General features: G+C 51.1%; 1 protein-coding gene across 1 annotated transcript; it reads left to right on the top strand.

Annotated features, from left to right (window-relative positions):
• The first annotated feature begins 668 nt into the window (after positions 1-668).
• Positions 669-15,282, top strand: tnfsf11 (TNF superfamily member 11). Its single transcript, XM_068746397.1, has 4 exons — positions 669-1,064; positions 5,746-5,781; positions 11,671-11,797; positions 13,947-15,282. Exons 1-4 carry the CDS (start codon positions 780-782, stop codon positions 14,384-14,386), a joined length of 888 nt encoding a protein of 295 aa, XP_068602498.1. The 5' UTR covers positions 669-779; the 3' UTR covers positions 14,387-15,282.
• The last annotated feature ends 4,699 nt before the right edge of the window (positions 15,283-19,981 follow it).

Here is a 19,981-nt window from a genome sequence, read left to right as displayed (position 1 = left end):
GCCTGGTAACCAGCCTGGTAACGGGCCTGGTCACCAGCCTGGTAACGGGCCTGGTCACCAGCCTGGTAACGGGCCTGGTAACGGGCCTGGTAACCAGCCTGGTAACGGGCCTGGTAACGGGCCTGGTAACGGGCCTGGTAACCAGCCTGGTAACGGGCCTGGTAACCAGCCTGGTAACGGGCCTGGTAACGGGCCTGGTAACCAGCCTGGTAACCGGCCTGGTAACGGGCCTGGTCACCAGCCTGGTAACGGGCCTGGTCACCAGCCTGGTAACGGGCCTGGTAACCAGCCTGGTAACGGGCCTGGTAACGGGCCTGGTAACCAGCCTGGTAACGGGCCTGGCAACGGGCCTGGTAACTGAACTGAAATACATGCTACTGTTTGACTGTACTTGTACTGTAACACACACTATTGTGGGTGTTATGCCCCCCCCCCGTTGTTGAAATCTCATTGGATGTCAGACATCTGTGTAGAATGTGAACGCCCCCGGTCCGCCACTAATAACCTGATTGGATGTGGACCCTGGGAGGCGGGCCTTCCGTGCGCAGCCCTGCTCGCCTCTCCTTTCCACGCCCTTTAATATCTTTTCTCGTTTTACATTGTTCCTCGGTATTTCTAACTGCGACCCTTCAGCCTCATTGCGGGGCGGGGGGGGGGGGGGTCGCTCTGGTTGTTGCTGTTCGGCTGTTCCGTCATTATTTTCCGCCTGCCTCTCTAGGCAGGAAAGGAGTCCTCTGATTGGCTGGAGAGGAAAGCGCGCGCGCTCAGCCAGCCCACCGATGATTATAGGGCCTCGTCGCTGGGACTTGAACCCGCAGCCGGACGGCAGGCATCGAACGCGAAGCATGGCGGCGACCAGCAGCGAGTACAGAGGCTACTTGAGGAGCAGCGTCGACGTCGAGGCAGGACAGCACCGCCCCCCCCAGGTGCACGGCCCCCCCCAGGTGCACGGCTCCGAGCACTCGCACCGCTCGCTCTTGTTCGGGACCCTGGCGGTTATGGGATTGCTTCAGGTGGCCTCCAGCGTGGCGATCTTGTTACACCTGGCGGGTTACCTTCAACAGGTAGGCTCGGAGTGACTCCGCGGCGACGTGACGCACTTTTCAAACAGCCGTCATCACGTGTGTTGTGGCGTCTGCGTGTAAATGCGGTCGCGTTCTCTCCTGGGTTAGTTCACGAGGTTGGCATGACGTCAGCGCGACGTCATCACGCCGTCAACGCAAAACAAGTTCGCTTCAGAACCAGACAGCGCGCGTTCCTGAACGAGTGGCGCGCGCTGCAGCGCATGTGCGTCCTGTCCTCTGACGGCGCGCGGCCTTCACTCACGCGCGTAAGAAGGTCCCGCTTGTGTTGTCTTGCCCGTAAGATGCAGAAGAGGCGTTTTATTCGGAGCGTGCATATTAACTCTGTACAGTTACCGTCATAGTAATACTCTTCCAACACGTACAGGTTGGTTCTGTGCCTACTCCACTCCTGCGGCATGCTGGGTAATGGAGTTCTTTTACAACTAAACTACTCACAACACGCCGCGGTTTCAGCAGCTCCAGGTGTGCTGGTACACAGGTCTGCATTGTCAGCAATTCCAGATGTTTTCACTCAAGGCTGTGATGCTGCACGGCCTCCGTGCATGTAGGGTACTACGTAGGGGCTCCGTTTGTCCTCCGTGCATGTAGGGTACTGCGTAGGGGCTCCGTTTGGCCTCCGTGCATGTAGGGTACTACGTAGGGGCTCCGTTTGTCCTCCGTACATGTAGGGTACTGCGTAGGGGCTCCGTTTGTCCTCCGTACATGTAGGGTACTACGTAGGGGCTCCGTTTGTCCTCCGTGCATGTAGGGTACTGCGTAGGGGCTCCGTTTGGCCTCCGTGCATGTAGGGTACTACGTAGGGGCTCCGTTTGTCCTCCGTGCATGTAGGGTACTACGTAGGGGCTCCGTTTGTCCTCCGTGCATGTAGGGTACTGCGTAGGGGCTCCGTTTGTCCTCCGTGCATGTAGGGTACTGCGTAGGGGCTCCGTTTGTCCTCCGTACATGTAGGGTACTACGTAGGGGCTCCGTTTGTCCTCCGTGCATGTAGGGTACTGCGTAGGGGCTCCGTTTGTCCTCCGTGCATGTAGGGTACTGCGTAGGGGCTCCGTTTGTCCTCCGTACATGTAGGGTACTACGTAGGGGCTCCGTTTGTCCTCCGTACATGTAGGGTACTGCGTAGGGGCTCCGTTTGTCCTCCGTACGTGTAGGGTACTGCGTAGGGGCTCCGTTTGTCCTCCGTGCGTGTAGGGTACTGCGTAGGGGCTCCGTTTGTCCTCCGTGCATGTAGGGTACTGCGTAGGGGCTCCGTTTGTCCTCCGTACATGTAGGGTACTACGTAGGGGCTCCGTTTGTCCTCCGTGCATGTAGGGTACTGCGTAGGGGCTCCGTTTGTCCTCCGTGCATGTAGGGTACTGCGTAGGGGCTCCGTTTGTCCTCCGTACATGTAGGGTACTACGTAGGGGCTCCGTTTGTCCTCCGTACATGTAGGGTACTGCGTAGGGGCTCCGTTTGTCCTCCGTACGTGTAGGGTACTGCGTAGGGGCTCCGTTTGTCCTCCGTGCGTGTAGGGTACTGCGTAGGGGCTCCGTTTGTCCTCCGTACATGTAGGGTACTGCGTAGGGGCTCCGTTTGTCCTCCGTGCATGTAGGGTACTGCGTAGGGGCTCCGTTTGTCCTCCGTACATGTAGGGTACTACGTAGGGGCTCCGCTTGTCCTCCGTACATGTAGGGTACTGCGTAGGGGCTCCGTTTGTCCTCCGTGCATGTAGGGTACTACGTAGTTGGCTCCGCTTGTCCTCCGTACATGTAGGGTACTACGTAGGGGCTCCGTTTGTCCTCCGTACATGTAGGGTACTACGTAGTTGGCTCCGCTTGTCCTCCGTACATGTAGGGTACTACGTAGGGGCTCCGTTTGTCCTCCGTACATGTAGGGTACTACGTAGGGGCTCCGTTTGTCCTCCGTACATGTAGGGTACTACGTAGGGGCGCCGTTTGTCCTCCGTGCATGTAGGGTACTACGTAGGGGCTCCGTTTGTCCTCCGTACATGTAGGGTACTACGTAGGGGCTCCGTTTGTCCTCCGTACATGTAGGGTACTACGTAGGGGCTCCGTTTGTCCTCCGTGCATGTAGGGTACTACGTAGGGGCTCCGTTTGTCCTCCGTGCATGTAGGGTACTACGTAGGGGCTCCGTTTGTCCTCCGTACATGTAGGGTACTACGTAGGGGCGCCGTTTGTCCTCCGTGCATGTAGGGTACTACGTAGGGGCTCCGTTTGTCCTCCGTACATGTAGGGTACTACGTAGGGGCTCCGTTTGTCCTCCGTACATGTAGGGTACTACGTAGGGGCGCCGTTTGTCCTCCGTGCATGTAGGGTACTACGTAGGGGCTCCGTTTGTCCTCCGTACATGTAGGGTACTGCGTAGGGGCGCCGTTTGTCCTCCGTGCATGTAGGGTACTACGTAGGGGCTCCGTTTGTCCTCCGTACATGTAGGGTACTACGTAGGGCAGACATGGGCAAACCACGGCCCGCGGGCCGTATACGGCCCGTTATGCTTTTCAATACGGCCCGCCGAACTTGTCCAATGACCAAAAAATTCAAAATTATAACTTTCATTTTGTCCCTGCAATACCCGTGTTTGACCAGCAGATGGCGCACTGACGATCGATGGCTTGTAGCGTATTGCTCTGCTTTTAGTCCCGCCCCCCGTCACAAGACCCTGAAACAGCACCGCAGGAGCTGCAGCTGGAACTGATCGATCGTCAGTCCGACTCCGCCTCAAAGGATACTTATCCTTTAAGTCTCTTAACCTGAATGACTTTTATGTCTCTCTTAACGAAGCAAAGTTTCCAAACGTCCGGAGGACGGCACAGAATATGCTGCTGTTGTTTGGCTCGACCTCCGTGTGTGAGCAGACGTTCAGCGTCATGATCAATAAATCCCGTTCTTTTAATGAAGTGCGCATTTATGCACAGCAGCGGAACAACAATGAGTGCAGCAGAAATGATTGAGATTTAGTATTTCGTGTTTTGATATGTTTTGAATGTTGAAAGTGATCATCTTTTTTCAATAAATGTTGATTTATTTACGCCTTCAAGTGAAATTTATTAAAAACAGACGCAATCACCAGGTTTGACAGATCACAGTGTCATTGCTATTCTAATCTATTTACATTTCTCCTCACACTGTTGTGCTATTTTAATCTATTTACATTTCTCCTCACACCGTTGTGCCAAAATATGTGTAAATGCTGCATCTTGCATATTCATTGAGACAAACGTACTACCTGGATAAAGGCTATTTTGCACATTTGAAAGACGCAGTCCTTCGTACACACTGTTAGTAAATCGGGTTGTACATTTATCTGTGTGTGTTTACTGTGCTATGAGGTTTGCACACAACACGCAGCGCTTTAGTATGTCTGGGCCAAACACTCATCCAAAAGCTCCTGGCCCGGCCCCTCTGTCAAAATTTCAAACCCAATGTGGCCCGCACGTCAAAAAGTTTGCCCACCCCTGACGTAGGGGCTCCGTTTGTCCTCCGTGCATGTAGGGTACTACGTAGGGGCTCCGTTTGTCCTCCGTACATGTAGGGTACTACGTAGGGGCTCCGCTTGTCCTCCGTACATGTAGGGTACTACGTAGGGGCGCCGTTTGTCCTCCGTGCATGTAGGGTACTACGTAGGGGCTCCGTTTGTCCTCCGTGCATGTAGGGTACTGCGTAGGGGCTCCGTTTGTCCTCCGTACATGTAGGGTACTACGTAGGGGCGCCGTTTGTCCTCCGTGCATGTAGGGTACTGCGTAGGGGCTCCGTTTGTCCTCCGTGCATGTAGGGTACTACGTAGGGGCTCCGTTTGTCCTCCGTGCATGTAGGGTACTACGTAGGGGCTCCGTTTGTCCTCCGTACATGTAGGGTACTACGTAGGGGCTCCGTTTGTCCTCCGTGCATGTAGGGTACTACGTAGGGGTGCCGTTTGTCCTCCGTACATGTAGGGTACTGCGTAGGGGCTCCGTTTGCCCTCCGTACATGTAGGGTACTGCGTAGGGGCTCCGTTTGGCCTCCGTACATGTAGGGTACTACGTAGGGGCTCCGTTTGTCCTCCGTACATGTAGGGTACTGCGTAGGGGCTCCGTTTGTCCTCCGTACATGTAGGGTACTACGTAGGGGCTCCGTTTGTCCTCCGTGCATGTAGGGTACTACGTAGGGGCGCCGTTTGTCCTCCGTACATGTAGGGTACTGCGTAGGGGCTCCGTTTGGCCTCCGTACATGTAGGGTACTGCGTAGGGGCTCCGTTTGGCCTCCGTACATGTAGGGTACTGCGTAGGGGCTCCGTTTGGCCTCCGTACATGTAGGGTACTACGTAGGGGCTCCGTTTGTCCTCCGTACATGTAGGGTACTGCGTAGGGGCTCCGTTTGTCCTCCGTGCATGTAGGGGCTCCGTTTGTCCTCCGTACATGTAGGGTACGTAGTACCCTACATGTACGTCCTAGGCGGGGGCTGCCTAGGACAGCTTCTGTGATATCTGCAAACGATGCTCCGATAAAGAAAAGAAAATAATAAGGCTGAAAGAGGCTTTTATCTATTTCTTTGAGATGAACCTCCTGCTCATGTGACCCGTTTCTCTCAAAATGCTCTTTGCTGTGGTTGAATTCTGAACGTCGTGCTGATCGACTGATCATGAGAGGTTCTTCTCACAATGTTCTCGTTCTGTTTGTGTTTCCAGGTAGATCTGTCCACAGCCCCACATCCACCCATAGAGGTGAGTTTCATCCACACTCACACCCACAGACAGTTTAGTGTCACCAGCCCACCCAGAACCCGGAGAACCCGGGGAGAACGTGCAAACTCCTCACAGAAAGGCCGCAAGTTGGATTCCAACCCGCAACCTCCTTGCTGTGAGGCAGCAACGCTAACCACCGCCCCTTCATATATTCTTAAAGTTCACCTTTTATATATGTTGCTTTGTACTTGTCATATCTTGTTCCTCCTGGGGGGTGATGCACCAGGTGGGCTCCGCGTTTAATAGCAGCATTTGTCCAGCCTTCCACCAGCTGTTGTGGGGTGGGGGGGGTGGGGTGGGATTGTTCTATACGTGAGGCTTTTTGGTATTTGTGCAAATGAAAATGTTTTTTTCCTAGTCACATGTTTATCATGCATTAAGAAAACGACCAATAGACCAGATCAATAGGCCTCTGAGATGGGGTAGAACGTCAGTGGTCCTCCAGCAGCGGCGTGAGAGGGTTGGGAAACAGGAATTCTTGATTGTTGAAGTCAAAGTCCTTCTTGTAAACCCTTTCTAGAATTTACGGACAATTGTTTTGGCACATATTTCACCGAGTAGAAGCAAAAGCCGACCCCGCCACTACGAAAGCACTGCTTTGCGTCACTTGTTTGCTTTTCCAAAAGGCTTTGATTGCATTTGAAGTTGTGTATTTGTGTTTCTTGGCTGTTTAGGGCCGCATGCTGGGCGCTTTCAGTTGTCATGGTGACGGCTCCGCAGGGCCACACTGTCCAGGGGATTGGCTCGAGAGCAGCGTTAGGTGGACGGCTGTCAGTTCTGGAGTTGAGCTTCGGCGTATGTTCTTTAACGTGAGGGAGGGTGTGTCGTCCGGTCTGGCGCTGTGGTCAGTGCGATCTTGGGAGTGGTGAGAACGAGATCTGCGGAGAGCCGTGCAATGTTTACAAATGTTGCCGTAGTAATTTACTGTAGCACAAAAATGGTTAGGATTTGCTACAACACTTTGTTTCAACCAAATGGAAAGTCAGAAGTGGTCTGTAATCTGGGTGTGTGAAGGGCAGCGTGTCCAACCAGAGGACACGTCCCCCTTCCTAAATGTCCACACTGCTTTAAAATATTAGCGTAATGTCAGCAAGTGTTGAGCTACCGGTAATTCACGAAGGGTCCAACTCTGAGGCATGGACGACTTCATGATATCATCAGAGTACTTTATTAATCCCAGCGCTCCACTCAACACTCACAAATGAGGATGGGGCAGTATGCATTAATATAAATGTAAAAGTATAGCAGTAAAACGTGTAAAAAGCATATTTTAATAGCCACAGGAAGAAAAGGCTTTCTGTGGCGCCAATCTGGTCCAGGATCAGGTGTTCCAGGGTCTGGTCTGGGCTCCTGGGCTCATCGTCATGTAATTAAAGTCCAAAGCTAACTAGCTAGTCGTGACGCTCTCTTCACTACGAGCTACAGAGACTGTGTGAAGCCCGTTCTTCACCTGCTTTGTCGTCTGGGACAGGAACGGCCTGGCGATGGAAGCCTTGGAGTGCTGCTACTTCCCGGGTCGGTCGGAGCGTTTCTGTGCTGCTGCTTCCCGGGTCGGTCGGAGCGTTTCTGTGCTGCTGCTTCCCGGGTCGGTCGGAGCGTTTCTGTGCTGCTACTTCCCGGGTCGGTCGGAGCGCTGCGGTGCTGCTACTTCCCGGTTCGGAGCGCTGCGGTGCTGCTACTTCCCGGTTCGGAGCGCTGCGGTGCTGCTACTTCCCGGTTCGGAGCGCTGCGGTGCTGCTACTTCCCGGGTCGGTCGGAGCGCTGCTGTGCTGCTACTTCCCGGGTCGGTCGGAGCGCTGCTGTGCTGCTACTTCCCGGGTCGGTCGGAGCGTTTCTGTGCTGCTACTTCCCGGGTCGGTCGGAGCGCTGCGGTGCTGCTACTTCCCGGGTCGGTCGGAGCGCTGCGGTGCTGCTACTTCCCGGTTCGGAGCGCTGCGGTGCTGCTACTTCCCGGGTCGGTCGGAGCGCTGCTGTGCTGCTACTTCCCGGGTCGGTCGGAGCGCTGCTGTGCTGCTACTTCCCGGTTCGGAGCGCTGCTGTGCTGCTACTTCCCGGGTCGGTCGGAGCGCTGCGGTGCTGCTGCTTCCCGGGTCGGTCGGAGCGTTTCTGTGCTGCTACTTCCCGGGTCGGTCGGAGCGTTTCTGTGCTGCTGCTTCCCGGGTCGGTCGGAGCGTTTCTGTGCTGCTGCTTCCCGGGTCGGTCGGAGCGTTTCTGTGCTGCTACTTCCCGGGTCGGTCGGAGCGCTGCGGTGCTGCTACTTCCCGGTTCGGAGCGCTGCGGTGCTGCTACTTCCCGGTTCGGAGCGCTGCGGTGCTGCTACTTCCCGGTTCGGAGCGCTGCGGTGCTGCTACTTCCCGGGTCGGTCGGAGCGCTGCTGTGCTGCTACTTCCCGGGTCGGTCGGAGCGCTGCTGTGCTGCTACTTCCCGGGTCGGTCGGAGCGTTTCTGTGCTGCTACTTCCCGGGTCGGTCGGAGCGCTGCGGTGCTGCTACTTCCCGGTTCGGAGCGCTGCGGTGCTGCTACTTCCCGGTTCGGAGCGCTGCGGTGCTGCTACTTCCCGGGTCGGTCGGAGCGCTGCTGTGCTGCTACTTCCCGGGTCGGTCGGAGCGCTGCTGTGCTGCTACTTCCCGGTTCGGAGCGCTGCTGTGCTGCTACTTCCCGGGTCGGTCGGAGCGCTGCGGTGCTGCTACTTCCCGGGTCGGAGCGCCGCGGTGCTGCTACTTGGTGTTCAAAAGGAAGGCAGTGCGTTTACCAGTACCAAACTGTACTCGTCACACTGTTGCTCATCTTGGTATTGATCCAAATGGGAATGATAGATTTATCAACATGGAGATGCAGTGATTCTGAGCCCGTCCTGGATGCATTTTTCATTCTTGTAAAAACGCTGTCTGGTTCAGAGTGATTGTCTCCGTGCTGCACGAGCTCACACAGGAAGTAGCTTCTGCTCTCTGCGGTAAAAGGAGAATGATCTAAATCGAGGGCTGCATGGAAGAATGTTCACAGCTGCTTTGAAGCCTTGGCTAAATGTTGTTTACCCTCGGCTCATTCCAAGACGCTGCGCTGTAAACATGCTGCTGCTGCAGCAAATTGCTTTCGGAGGACAGGCGGCGCGAAACTTGGGTTGAAAGCGGTGCAAATTTGTTGTGAAAAAAATACTGATGGTAGTAAGTGCGTTTCTGAAAAAAGAAAAATGTTGCTGTGATTGGCTTGGCGTTGTGCATCTTGTATCTTGTTCTCAGGTTCTGATCGGCGTATTCCGTGTTTGGAAGTGTCTTTATATATTGTTTTATGCACAGCTCTATTTGTACGAATGTATAATAGAAGAAAAAAAACATAAATTGAGTCAAACAAAAACACATTAACATACTGGACACCTAGTCAGCTTGTTGTGTATGCCACGTATAGCATACACAACAAGCTACGTATAGCATACACACGTAGCTTGTTGTGTATGCTATACGTAGCTTGTTGTGTATGCTACGTATAGCATACACAACAAGCTACGTGTAGCATACACACGTAGCTTGTTGTGTATGCTATACGTAGCTTGTTGTGTAGGCTACGTATAGCATACACAACAAGCTACGTATAGCATACACACGTAGCTTGTTGTGTATGCTATACGTAGCTTGTTGTGTATGCTACACATTAACAGTAATTCGGCTCCACGGTAGGATAAAGAACATTCCTGGGAATAGGCAGAATTAGCATAAGAAGCTCGCCAGGCCAACAGGAAAGTTACCGGTAAGCAAGTTCACCAAACTCGTTCTCATTCTACGTCACTGAAGGCATTGAATTCTTCATCACTTCTGAACAATTCCACCAACTCCAGGGGAAGATGAAGCACCGTCTCCTTCTGTCGTCAGACTTGGTTCCAGTTTCCAAACATCACCCCCTGTCACCCATTTCCCCTGTCATGGTCTTATTTCATAATAACATTGTGTAATGTGTGAATATTTATTATAACCATTCAAAATAGTATTAGAATTACATGCGGCATCAAGGAAAAGTATTAAACGTAATTATATACGCACACGTTGTATTTAATCCATTTTAATAAATCGATGGAAAAAACATTGTGATTGGCGGCGCAGGACAGGAAGGACCTATCCCGGGTGGTGAGGACAGCTCGGGATTGTGGGTCACCGTCTGCCTTATTTGGACTCTGACCCGCCTCTGGACTCTGGAGGTGTAAGCAGACGCATCGCCACAGACCCCACCCACCCGGGCCACAAACTGTTTGTCCCGCTTCCATCAGGGAGGCGGTTCAGGACAATAAGAAGCAGCACGGCAAGGCTCAGGAACAGCTTCTTCCCCGGAGTCGTTCCCTTGTAGTGAGCTGGGACTCGGAATGGACGCTCTGTGCCTGTCCCGCTGGGGACGCTCTGGGCCTGTCCCGCTGGGGACGCTCTGGGCCTGTCCCGCTGGGGATGCTCGGTGCCTGTCCCGTTGCTGATTTGCACTATTTGCTTGATTCTCAGTCTCATTCTCTGTGTATACAGTAGTCCCTCGATATAATGCGGTTCATTTTCCGCTGCTTCGCGGAGTTTTTTAGTGCAATTTCAGATTTTATTTTTGCACTTGAACGCGCCTTGAAACGGCGCAAGACGAAGGGGCGCGGTCGGAGGAACTGTGAAATACGCGCGAGTTGCTATTAATCATTTCTCATGTGTTCAACCTCGTAGGTTGATCATTAAAATTAAATTCGTTATTTCTGAAAGCTATCATGTTTATTTGTTAAGCGTTTGTTTAATAGCGCTCTTATTCATTGTGTAAAAAGAGGCTTTTATTTTGTAGGAGCATAAACGTCACGTCCCTTTTGGGTTTTGTTTCTTCCTGTTGCTACATGTAGCCGCTGCCGTTCCGCTGTGCTAAGCTATCCAATAAAGCAGCATGAGAGGCTAAAGACAGCACGAGTAGAATATTTGTTCTTCTGCACTCCAAGCGGCTCTTTCCTCGACCTGCACGCCTTAACATTATTAACAGGAAAACGTTTACTGTACGTACTATATATTTATATTTCTCAAACAAATGTTTAGTTCTGAAAAGGTTTTGATCTTTGGTTTCATTCTATAATACTGAAACAATCTATTTAGATTAATGCCTGCCTGTTAAACGTGTATAAAGTGTGTGGTGAGGGGTTTTACAGCCTTAAAACATTTATGTACATGTATAATAATTGTAAAAAAAATAAAGATTACTACATTGCGGATTTCACTTATTGCGGGTTGTTTTTGGAACGTAACCCCCGCGGAAAATGAGGGACTACTGTACATCGTTGTTGAGATTTTGTTTTTTGTTTTATGTCCCTATGTGTGCCTTAAGCCGTTGGCCTTCACACGATTTTGTTATGTTGACATAATGACTTGAATCTTAAAAGTTCAACAAATCTTAATCCATCGACACCTCCTTAAAAACGAGAAACGAGCTGGGATCACATGATTCAGATCTCGCGAGATTTCTCTCGAGATTCAGCTCTTGGGAGATTATTCGCGAAGGAGTAATAAATGTTTTTATGGATACTCGAGTTGGGACCTTAACTAGCTGGGGGTTTACTGTCCATTTCTTTTTACAGTACAGTGTGTGTATATATATCTCGCACCTGAGTATAAGTCGCAGGACCAGCCGAACTATGAAAAACAAGTGACTTTGTCCGGAAAATATGGTAATAGATATGTAAATAAAATTCCTAAATCAATCCAAATCATCTTGTGTGCTTTCAGTTGCGTCTGTGTACTGTATGTTTATCAAACAGGTTTGTTTAAAATTGGCCATGATGTAGCAGATGTACTATACATTCAGGCACAAATCATGAAGGATGTTTATGAACATTTACTTTGTCATGAGCGTCTCCTGATTTTTTTTTTAGGAGGTGCAGACGGAGCCGGTCCTGAACGCACTGAGAGACACGAGAAAAAACAGACGGTGCAAAACTCAAAAAGAGAGCCTGCCATCAGCTCACCTGCCAATCAGAGTACACCAGGAGTACTCTAAGAGTAAGTCCGGTTTAATTCACTTCCTGTTGTTGTTTTTATTAGAGTCATAGCTGGCTGCCAAACGTACTGTATTCATGTATTAATCGGACATGCGTTCAGTGGCTCAGCTTAGTCATGCAACCAAATTCCCCCTGTGCCTATTCATGTTATTGCATTGGGGGGGGGGGGGGGGCGTTGTCTGCATCCATCCATCTTGAGCCACTTATCCAAGAACTCCTCCACTGGAGGCAGAGGCTCCACTCCGCCACGGTGGAGAACCATGGCTTCTGATTCAGAGGTGCTGATCGTCAATCCGCTTGCTTCACCCTCGGCTGCAAACTGCCCCAGTACGTGATGAAGGTCCAGGACAACCGGATCCCCTTTGGCCCCTGTGCAGCCCTACCGGAGTCCAACAGGCACCATGCACAGGTTTGACTTACTGCCAGCAATGCGGACCAACCTCCGACAGGGACCGGACAGCCCTTAGCAAAGGTCCCCGACCCCATAATCCTGACTCAACCCCAACAAGATATTATGAGAGACGTGGGTGAATGCTTTCTCCAAATCCACAAACCGCATGTGGATCGGTTGTACGAACTCCCGTGAATCATCGAACACCTGCTGGAGAGTAGAGGCGGTGCAGTGTTCGGCGACCAGGAAAACCACGTAGTTCCTCCTGGATCTGAGGTACGACCCTTAGTCTATCCCAGGGTACCGGAGAGGAGAATTAGACCTTCACTGGGAGGCCCCCCGCCCCCCATAGATGGAGCACGGCCTCCAGTCCCCATTCTTGAAAAGGGGAACACCAACCTGGTCTGCCGGTCCAGAGCCACTGTTCCTGACCGCCATTCGATATTACAGAGACGTGTCAACCAAGACAGTCCCTGCATATCCAGAGACATGAGACTCTCATCCACTCCTGGTTCGCTGCCCCCAAGGAGCTTGACAACCACCTCAGTGACTTCAGCCCAGATGATGGACGTCCACCTCTAAGACCTCAGTCTGTTTCCTCCACAGAAGACATGGTAGGGGGGTTGAGGAGATACTCGAAGTATTCTTTCCCCAGTCGAGGGCCGCAGCTCGCCACCTCAACTATGACGGTGTTGGTGATGCACCACTTTCCCCTCCTGTGGTGCAGGACAGTTTTCCAGAATACGGGTCCCTCGGCCGGCGGAGGGGTCACCGGAGGTCGGGCCCACGTTCTCCTTTTGGGGTGGGCCCGGCCGGACTACGTGGGAAGAGGCCTGACCACCAGGCGCTCTCATTGGAACCCCGACCCGGTGCCTGGCTCCAGGGTGTGGCCCGGGCTGTGCTAAGGCACGGTCCTTGATGTTTTTCTCTTCATAGGGGATTTTGGACTGCTCTTGGTCTGGCCCATCACCCAGTATTTATTTACCATGGGAGACCCTACCGGAAGCATAAAGCACCTGGGATCATTTGGACGCTCGAACCCCCCACCATGATAAAGTGGCAGTTCAAGGGGGGGTCTGCATCCTTCCATCCATCCGTCCATTTTCTTGTAAATGAGATGATTGCAACTTGGTCCGCCTTGCAGGTCATGGTTGTTGCTGGCGCCCATCCCAGCTGACTACGGACGAGAGGCGGGGCACGCCCTGAAGGCCTCACCAGACAGACGGGAGACCGTAGGACCCGGGGAGAACATATTCAATTTAATTCAGTTTTATTTACATAGCGCCAGATCACGACGTAAAGTTCTCAAGGCTTTACAGGATTAGCAGGGAAACACAGAACCCAACTTGACCCACAAGAGCAAGAACTCTGGCAACGGAGGCAAGGAAAAACTTCCCTTTAACAGGCAGAAACCTTGGGCAGAACCTAGGCTCATGGTGGGCGGCCACTCCGCCCACATAGGAATCCAACCCGCGACCTTCCTGCTGTGAGGCAACAGCAGTGCCCACTGCGCCAGCATGCTCCGCTTGTCAATGTTAAATATGCCTCTTATTTAGAATGTTTAATTCAAGTTTTTGTGGCTTTGAAAAGTTTCTTTCACTGGAAAGATGTATACATTTATAAGACAGATTAGGCCAATTTGGGACCTTGACAGTAATTATTAGCTAGCAACTTCATCTTTGTACCGTTTCTGTTTTCTTGCAAACGAATGAAAATAGACGTTAAGCAGAAATCCTTTTGCTTTATTCCTGCCTTAAAGAGGGCGAGCCGAAGGCGGTCACCATCGAATGGGATGAGGAGCACGGGTACCGCCACCGACTGGGCTACCAGAAGGGGAAGCTGCTGGTGCTGGAGTCGGGGTTCTACTACGTTTACGCCAAGACCTGCTTCCGCTACTACAAGTTTGGACAAGAGGACACCAGCCAGGTCGGTCTCCCCCCGGTGGATGTTAGCAACACGCAGCTGATCCAGTACGTCTCCCATGAGAGCATTAAACGGAACAGCAAGGCCGTAGTGATAATGAAGACGGGCAGCACCATGCGCTGGAACGTCACCAGCTATAACATGTACTGCGCCCAGCAGGGCCGAGGGGTTCGACTCGAGGAGGGGGACGCCTTGTTTGTCAACGTGTCCAATGCTTGGATGCTGGACCCTCAGAAAGAAGGGACATATTTTGGGGTCATTAAGTTGGGTAACTGAATTATTTTTTTACACCTAAGGAGCAGACTTGCTACTGAAGATTTAATGTCACAGAACCACTGTCAATGTTGGGCTGTCATAAATGTATTTTTTTGTTTTTTACAGAAATATCTTCCCCAGAAATCAGAATACCAAGAATAACACTGGATCTTTTAAGTATGAAGTTTCGTGTTTGGACATTTCAATAGATTTTTGCTCAGCAATAAAACTTATGGGTAGAAATGTTTCCATTTCTACGAATGAAGCCAAATCAGTACGTTCATGTTCGTTGAGACGAAACTGTGAAAGAACGTGGACGAGATGTCCTCAGTAGCTCAATGGCAGAATTTGACAGGTTCTTAGATGGTGACCTTTCTCTCCCTCAGATACTCACGAGTCACAATTGAAATTTAAAAGAATTCAGAATTCACCGTCGAATAAATGATTTTCACTGTGTGCTCCCAGAAACTCACCTGTTCGGTTTAATGTCTTGCTGAAATAGTGGGCGGCGTCCCGTGGCCGTGTCGGCTGAACGGCGTCGTCGATGGCGATGACATCAGCTCGTTAGCTGTGCAGATAGCTGGACTGTCTGAGCAGGAATAATTGTGTCTGGTTCATCTTTAACTTGATGTTTATTTTCTCATTTTGCTCCTCTGTGAGGTAAATGAGAATATGCACTAACTATTTATTTATTAGAAGCAGAAGTAAAGATTGTAAAGTCATTTATATTTGACGTCTGTATGACGTTCATTATGCAGCACTTATAATATGAAATAGTTGATGTGCTATTGAAACACAGGAGCTTCACTTTAATTTTCATATTTATGTATCCTGATTTGGACAATTCTGTGTTTGCTTGTATATTGTTACTTCTGCATTGCTGTAAGAGTCTTTTTATTTATGTCTGTACGTTTGAATAAAACGACGTTACGTATATATGTTACTGCATTTAAATCATTTTGCCTTGAGTGGATAAAAATCCGACAATTCGGGGAGTGCACGGCCCGTATCCGCGATCTATAGGCGAAGCACCGACGCTGAGATCAATGATGGAGGTCGCTCCGAGAGCTCCGGCGTTCCTTTGCTCCGAGAGCTCCGGCGTTCCTTCACGCTGTTAGAGCTCCGGCGTTCCTTTGCTGCTAGAGCTCCGGCGTTCCTTTGCTGCTAGAGCTCCGGCGTTCCTTTGCTGCTAGAGCTCCGGCGTTCCTTTGCTGCTAGAGCTCCGGCGTTCCTTTGCTGCTAGAGCTCCGGCGTTCCTTTGCTGCTAGAGCTCCGGCGTTCCTTTGCTGCTAGAGCTCCGGCGTTCCTTTGCTGCTGGAGCTCCGGCGTTCCTTGGCTGTTAGAGCTCCGGCGTTCCTTTGCTGCTAGAGCTCCGGCGTTCCTTTGCTGCTAGAGCTCCGGCGTTCCTTTGCTGCTAGAGCTCCGGCGTTCCTTTGCTGCTAGAGCTCCGGCGTTCCTTTGCTGCTAGAGCTCCGGCGTTCCTTTGCTGCTGGAGCTCCGGCGTTCCTTTGCTGCTGGAGCTCCGGCGTTCCTTGGCTGTTAGAGCTCCGGCGTTCCTTTGCTGCTAGAGCTCCGGCGTTCCTTTGCTGTTAGAGCTCCGGCGTTCCTTTGCTGCTAGAGCTCCGGCGTTCCTTGGCTGTTAGAGCTCCGGCGTTCCTTTGCTGCTAGAGCTCCGGCGTTCCTTGGCTGTTAGAGCTCCGGCGTTCCTTTGCTGCTAGAGCTCCGGCGTTCCTTTGCTGCTAGAGCTCCGGCGTTCCTTTGCTGCTAGAGCTCCGGCGTTCCTTTGCTGCTAGAGCTCCGGCGTTCCTTTGCTGTTAGAGCTCCGGCGTTCCTTTGCTGCTAGAGCTCCGGCGTTCCTTTGCTGCTAGAGCTCCGGCGTTCCTTGGCTGTTAGAGCTCCGGCGTTCCTTTGCTGCTAGAGCTCCGGCGTTCCTTTGCTGTTAGAGCTCCGGCGTTCCTTTGCTGCTAAAGCTCCGGCGTTCCTTGGCTGTTAGAGCTCCGGCGTTCCTTTTCTGCTCGAGCTCCGGCGTTCCTTGGCTGTTAGAGCTCCGGCGTTCCTTTGCTGCTAGAGCTCCGGCGTTCCTTGGCTGTTAGAGCTCCGGCGTTGTTATGAAACAACTTTAATCCTGCTCCTCAGCTTCCAGCCTTGCTTCCTTTCTACCTGGTCTCCTGGAAGACACATCAACCTTCCTCCTCCTCCTCCTCATCATGTCTCATATTATTTAGCGTGCGGGTTAAAAAGTATTTCATGCACAGCAAAGGAGATTTTGAGGTCAACCATGCATGTGAGATGGATATTACAGTATATTGCTAAATGGTAACGTGATGAAAGAAGCTAAAAGCTAAGCTAGCTATGTGAAAGAGGAGAATGGGCATTATCTAGCTGTAAACAACAATACCATTATTGTTGTTTGGCTGCTGATTAAAGAACCTCTGGATCGGATTGTGGATTCTCTCGGGACCTGGATGGAGAGCTTGTCCCCAGAAGTTTACCAACACCAACTTCTTGACTGAAGAAACAACTTGGGAGATAGTAGTGACTTGTCTTGGGACAAAAGGACACAGTAAAAATATTGAGCTCAGTAGGTCTTTGATATTTCTTTTGATGCCAGCTGATGTTATTGTTGTAATTGTTTTATTTGTGTAATAATTACTTTTTCTCCTATACAGTATATACTTAATGTGATTCATGCAGATGCCAATAATGAAGAACATTTCACTACTTCACTGCAGTTTCTTTGATTGCTCTCGTCAAGTAAAGCATGTCTAAATAATCTCTGTGGCATTTAACGTGGAGTAACTTTTACTATTGTACTACTGGCTATTCACCAGCCTGGGTTGCAGCTCATTGTTCAAAGAAGTATCACTTCAAAGCACTTGTGCTAAAAGAAATGATCAGGATTAGAATTTTGTTGCCTTGTTTTCTAAAATGTTCGGGATTTGCTGATTTGCCTTAATGAAAAGAATGATCACAATAATTAATGAGTAAACTTTCGCCTACAATGTTTTATTTTTTTATTATTGGAGGCAAATAAATGATTCTTGTCATGTTGCTGTTACAAAACGATCTCTGATATCCATTGGGCTGCTGTGATTCAGATTTATACATCAATCCGTGTTAATTAATGGCCTTTCTAGTCTCTCCACATGAAAAGATTTCCAAGTTCTTGCACTGAACAGAAACCGTTAAAGTGTGTTGTGTCAGTAAACAGTCTAGTGGGTTCCCACCCTGTGGACGCGCTCACATCCACAGACCGTGACATTCTTGTTGCACTCAGTTGCTCATAAAATAGGCCGACTGAGAACTGCCTGGCTGATTTCATTACTCTCATATGAGAAAACACAAGCAGCTAAGAAGAGCTCAGTCCATGTCGATGCAGGCATGGACTGGATTGTCAACTGGCGTTTCCACTCCTGTGGAGAAGTCCTCATATGTTCCATGACGGCAAGCTGTAGAGGAGCATCCGTAGGTGGCGCTCTAATTTACGCTTCTATGGTTTAATGATCCTACGTCGCCATCAGACGTGATTTCAGTCTTTTCACTCTGGCTCAGCTGAGAGAGAAGCACGTCATGCGTTGGAAGACGTCTCGGGGTGTTTTCCCCAAATGAGCGACAGCAGAGACGTTCGTATGGAAGCCGACGCCATTAGCTAATGGTGGCGCTTAGCTTTATGAGGCTTTGTGGTTTGGAGGAAATGAAGCTCTGAGAAGGCAGTTTTACAGCGCTTTGCAGTGTGCAGTCAGGTTACCGAGTGTTTTACATGCTTACAAACATTTAAGTATCCGTGCACACTCACACGACCGATGCACGTGCTCACACACCAACGCCAGCGGAGTCAGTGCTGCTGGCTGTTTGCACATGCCGGCCCTCATCCTCTAGCTCAGCTGTCTCAGGGGTTTGATGCTTGACCACTTGGCTAATGCTAACGTTTGAACATTTGCAGCCTGTGCTGCAGACACTTGAGTGTGAGGATGAGGTCAGCCGTCTGTAGGCGTTCAGACCCAGCAGTCAATGAATGGCTCCTCTTCAGGCTATTTTCATGTCGTTTGGTTTCATCAAACATGTCTAGTTCTTTCTAATCTCTACCGCAAGCTAAACGAATGGAAGACGAAGCTAACCGATACCTGAAGAGACGAGCTCCTTCATAGCGGTGAAGGTTAGGGTTGGGGGGGGGGGGGTTAGAGTTGGGGTTAGAGTTGGGGTTGGAGTTGGGGTTAGAGGGTTGGGGTTAGAGTTGGGGTTGGAGTTGGGGTTGGAGTTAGGGTTAGAGTTGGGGTTGGGGTTAGAGTTGGGGTTGGAGGGTTAGAGTTGGGGTTGGAGTTAGGGTTGGGGTTGGGGTTGGAGTTAGGGTTGGGGTTAGAGTTGGGGTTGGGGTTAGAGGGTTGGGGTTAGAGTTGGGGTTAGGGTTAGAGTTGGAGTTAGAGTTGGGGTTGGGGTTAGAGTTGGGGTTAGAGGGTTGGGGTTAGGGTTAGAGTTGGGGTTGGGGTTAGAGTTGGGGTTAGAGGGTTGGAGTTAGGGTTAGAGTTGGGGTTGGGGTTAGAGTTGGGGTTAGAGGGTTGGAGTTAGGGTTAGAGTTGGGGTTGGGGTTAGAGTTGGGGTTGGAGGGTTAGAGTTGGGGTTGGAGTTAGGGTTGGGGTTAGAGTTGGGGTTGGAGTTAGGGTTGGGGTTAGAGTTGGGGTTAGAGTTGGGGTTGGGGTTAGAGGGTTGGGGTTAGAGTTGGGGTTAGGGTTAGAGTTGGAGTTAGAGTTGGGGTTGGGGTTAGAGTTGGAGTTAGAGTTGGAGTTAGGGTTAGAGTTGGAGTTAGAGTTGGAGTTAGGGTTAGAGTTGGGGTTGGGGTTAGAGTTGGGGTTGGGGTTAGAGTTGGGGTTGGAGTTAGGGTTGGGGTTAGGGTTGGGGTTAGAGTTGGGGTTAGAGTTGGAGTTGGAGTTGGGGTTGGGGTTAGAGTTGGAGTTGGGGTTAGGGTTAGAGTTGGGGTTAGAGTTGGGGTTAGGGTTAGAGTTGGGGTTAGAGTTGGAGTCGGAGTTGGAGTTGGAGTTAGGGTTGGGGTTAGAGTTGGGGTTGGGGTTAGGGTTAGAGTTGGGGTTGGGGTTGGGGTTAGAGTTGGAGTTGGAGTTGGGGTTGGGGTTAGAGTTGGAGTTGGGGTTAGAGTTGGGGTTAGGGTTAGAGTTGGGGTTAGAGTTGGAGTCGGAGTTGGAGTTGGAGTTAGGGTTGGGGTTAGAGTTGGGGTTGGGGTTAGAGTTGGGGTTGGGGTTAGGGTTGGGGTTAGAGTTGGGGTTGGGGTTAGAGTTGGGGTTGGGGTTAGGGTTGGGGTTAGAGTTGGGGTTGGGGTTAGAGTTGGGGTTGGGGTTAGAGTTGGGGTTGGGGTTAGAGTTGGGGTTAGAGTTGGAGTTGGGGTTAGAGTTGGGGTTAGAGTTGGGGTTGGGGTTAGAGTTGGGGTTGGGGTTAGGGTTAGAGTTGGGGTTAGAGTTGGGGTTGGGGTTAGAGTTGGGGTTAGAGTTGGGGTTGGGGTTAGAGTTGGGGTTAGAGTTGGGGTTGGGGTTAGGGTGAAGCATGAAATTATGCACCAACATGACCGTGGTGTCCGTAAGTGATGGGACACGCCAGTACGAGCGGAGT

This window comes from Brachionichthys hirsutus, chromosome 12 (genome assembly GCF_040956055.1).
Source record: "Brachionichthys hirsutus isolate HB-005 chromosome 12, CSIRO-AGI_Bhir_v1, whole genome shotgun sequence".
NCBI lineage: Eukaryota > Metazoa > Chordata > Actinopteri > Lophiiformes > Brachionichthyidae > Brachionichthys > Brachionichthys hirsutus.
The sequence above is the reverse complement of the archived record's forward strand: the minus strand, read 5'-3'. Positions and strand labels throughout refer to the sequence as shown.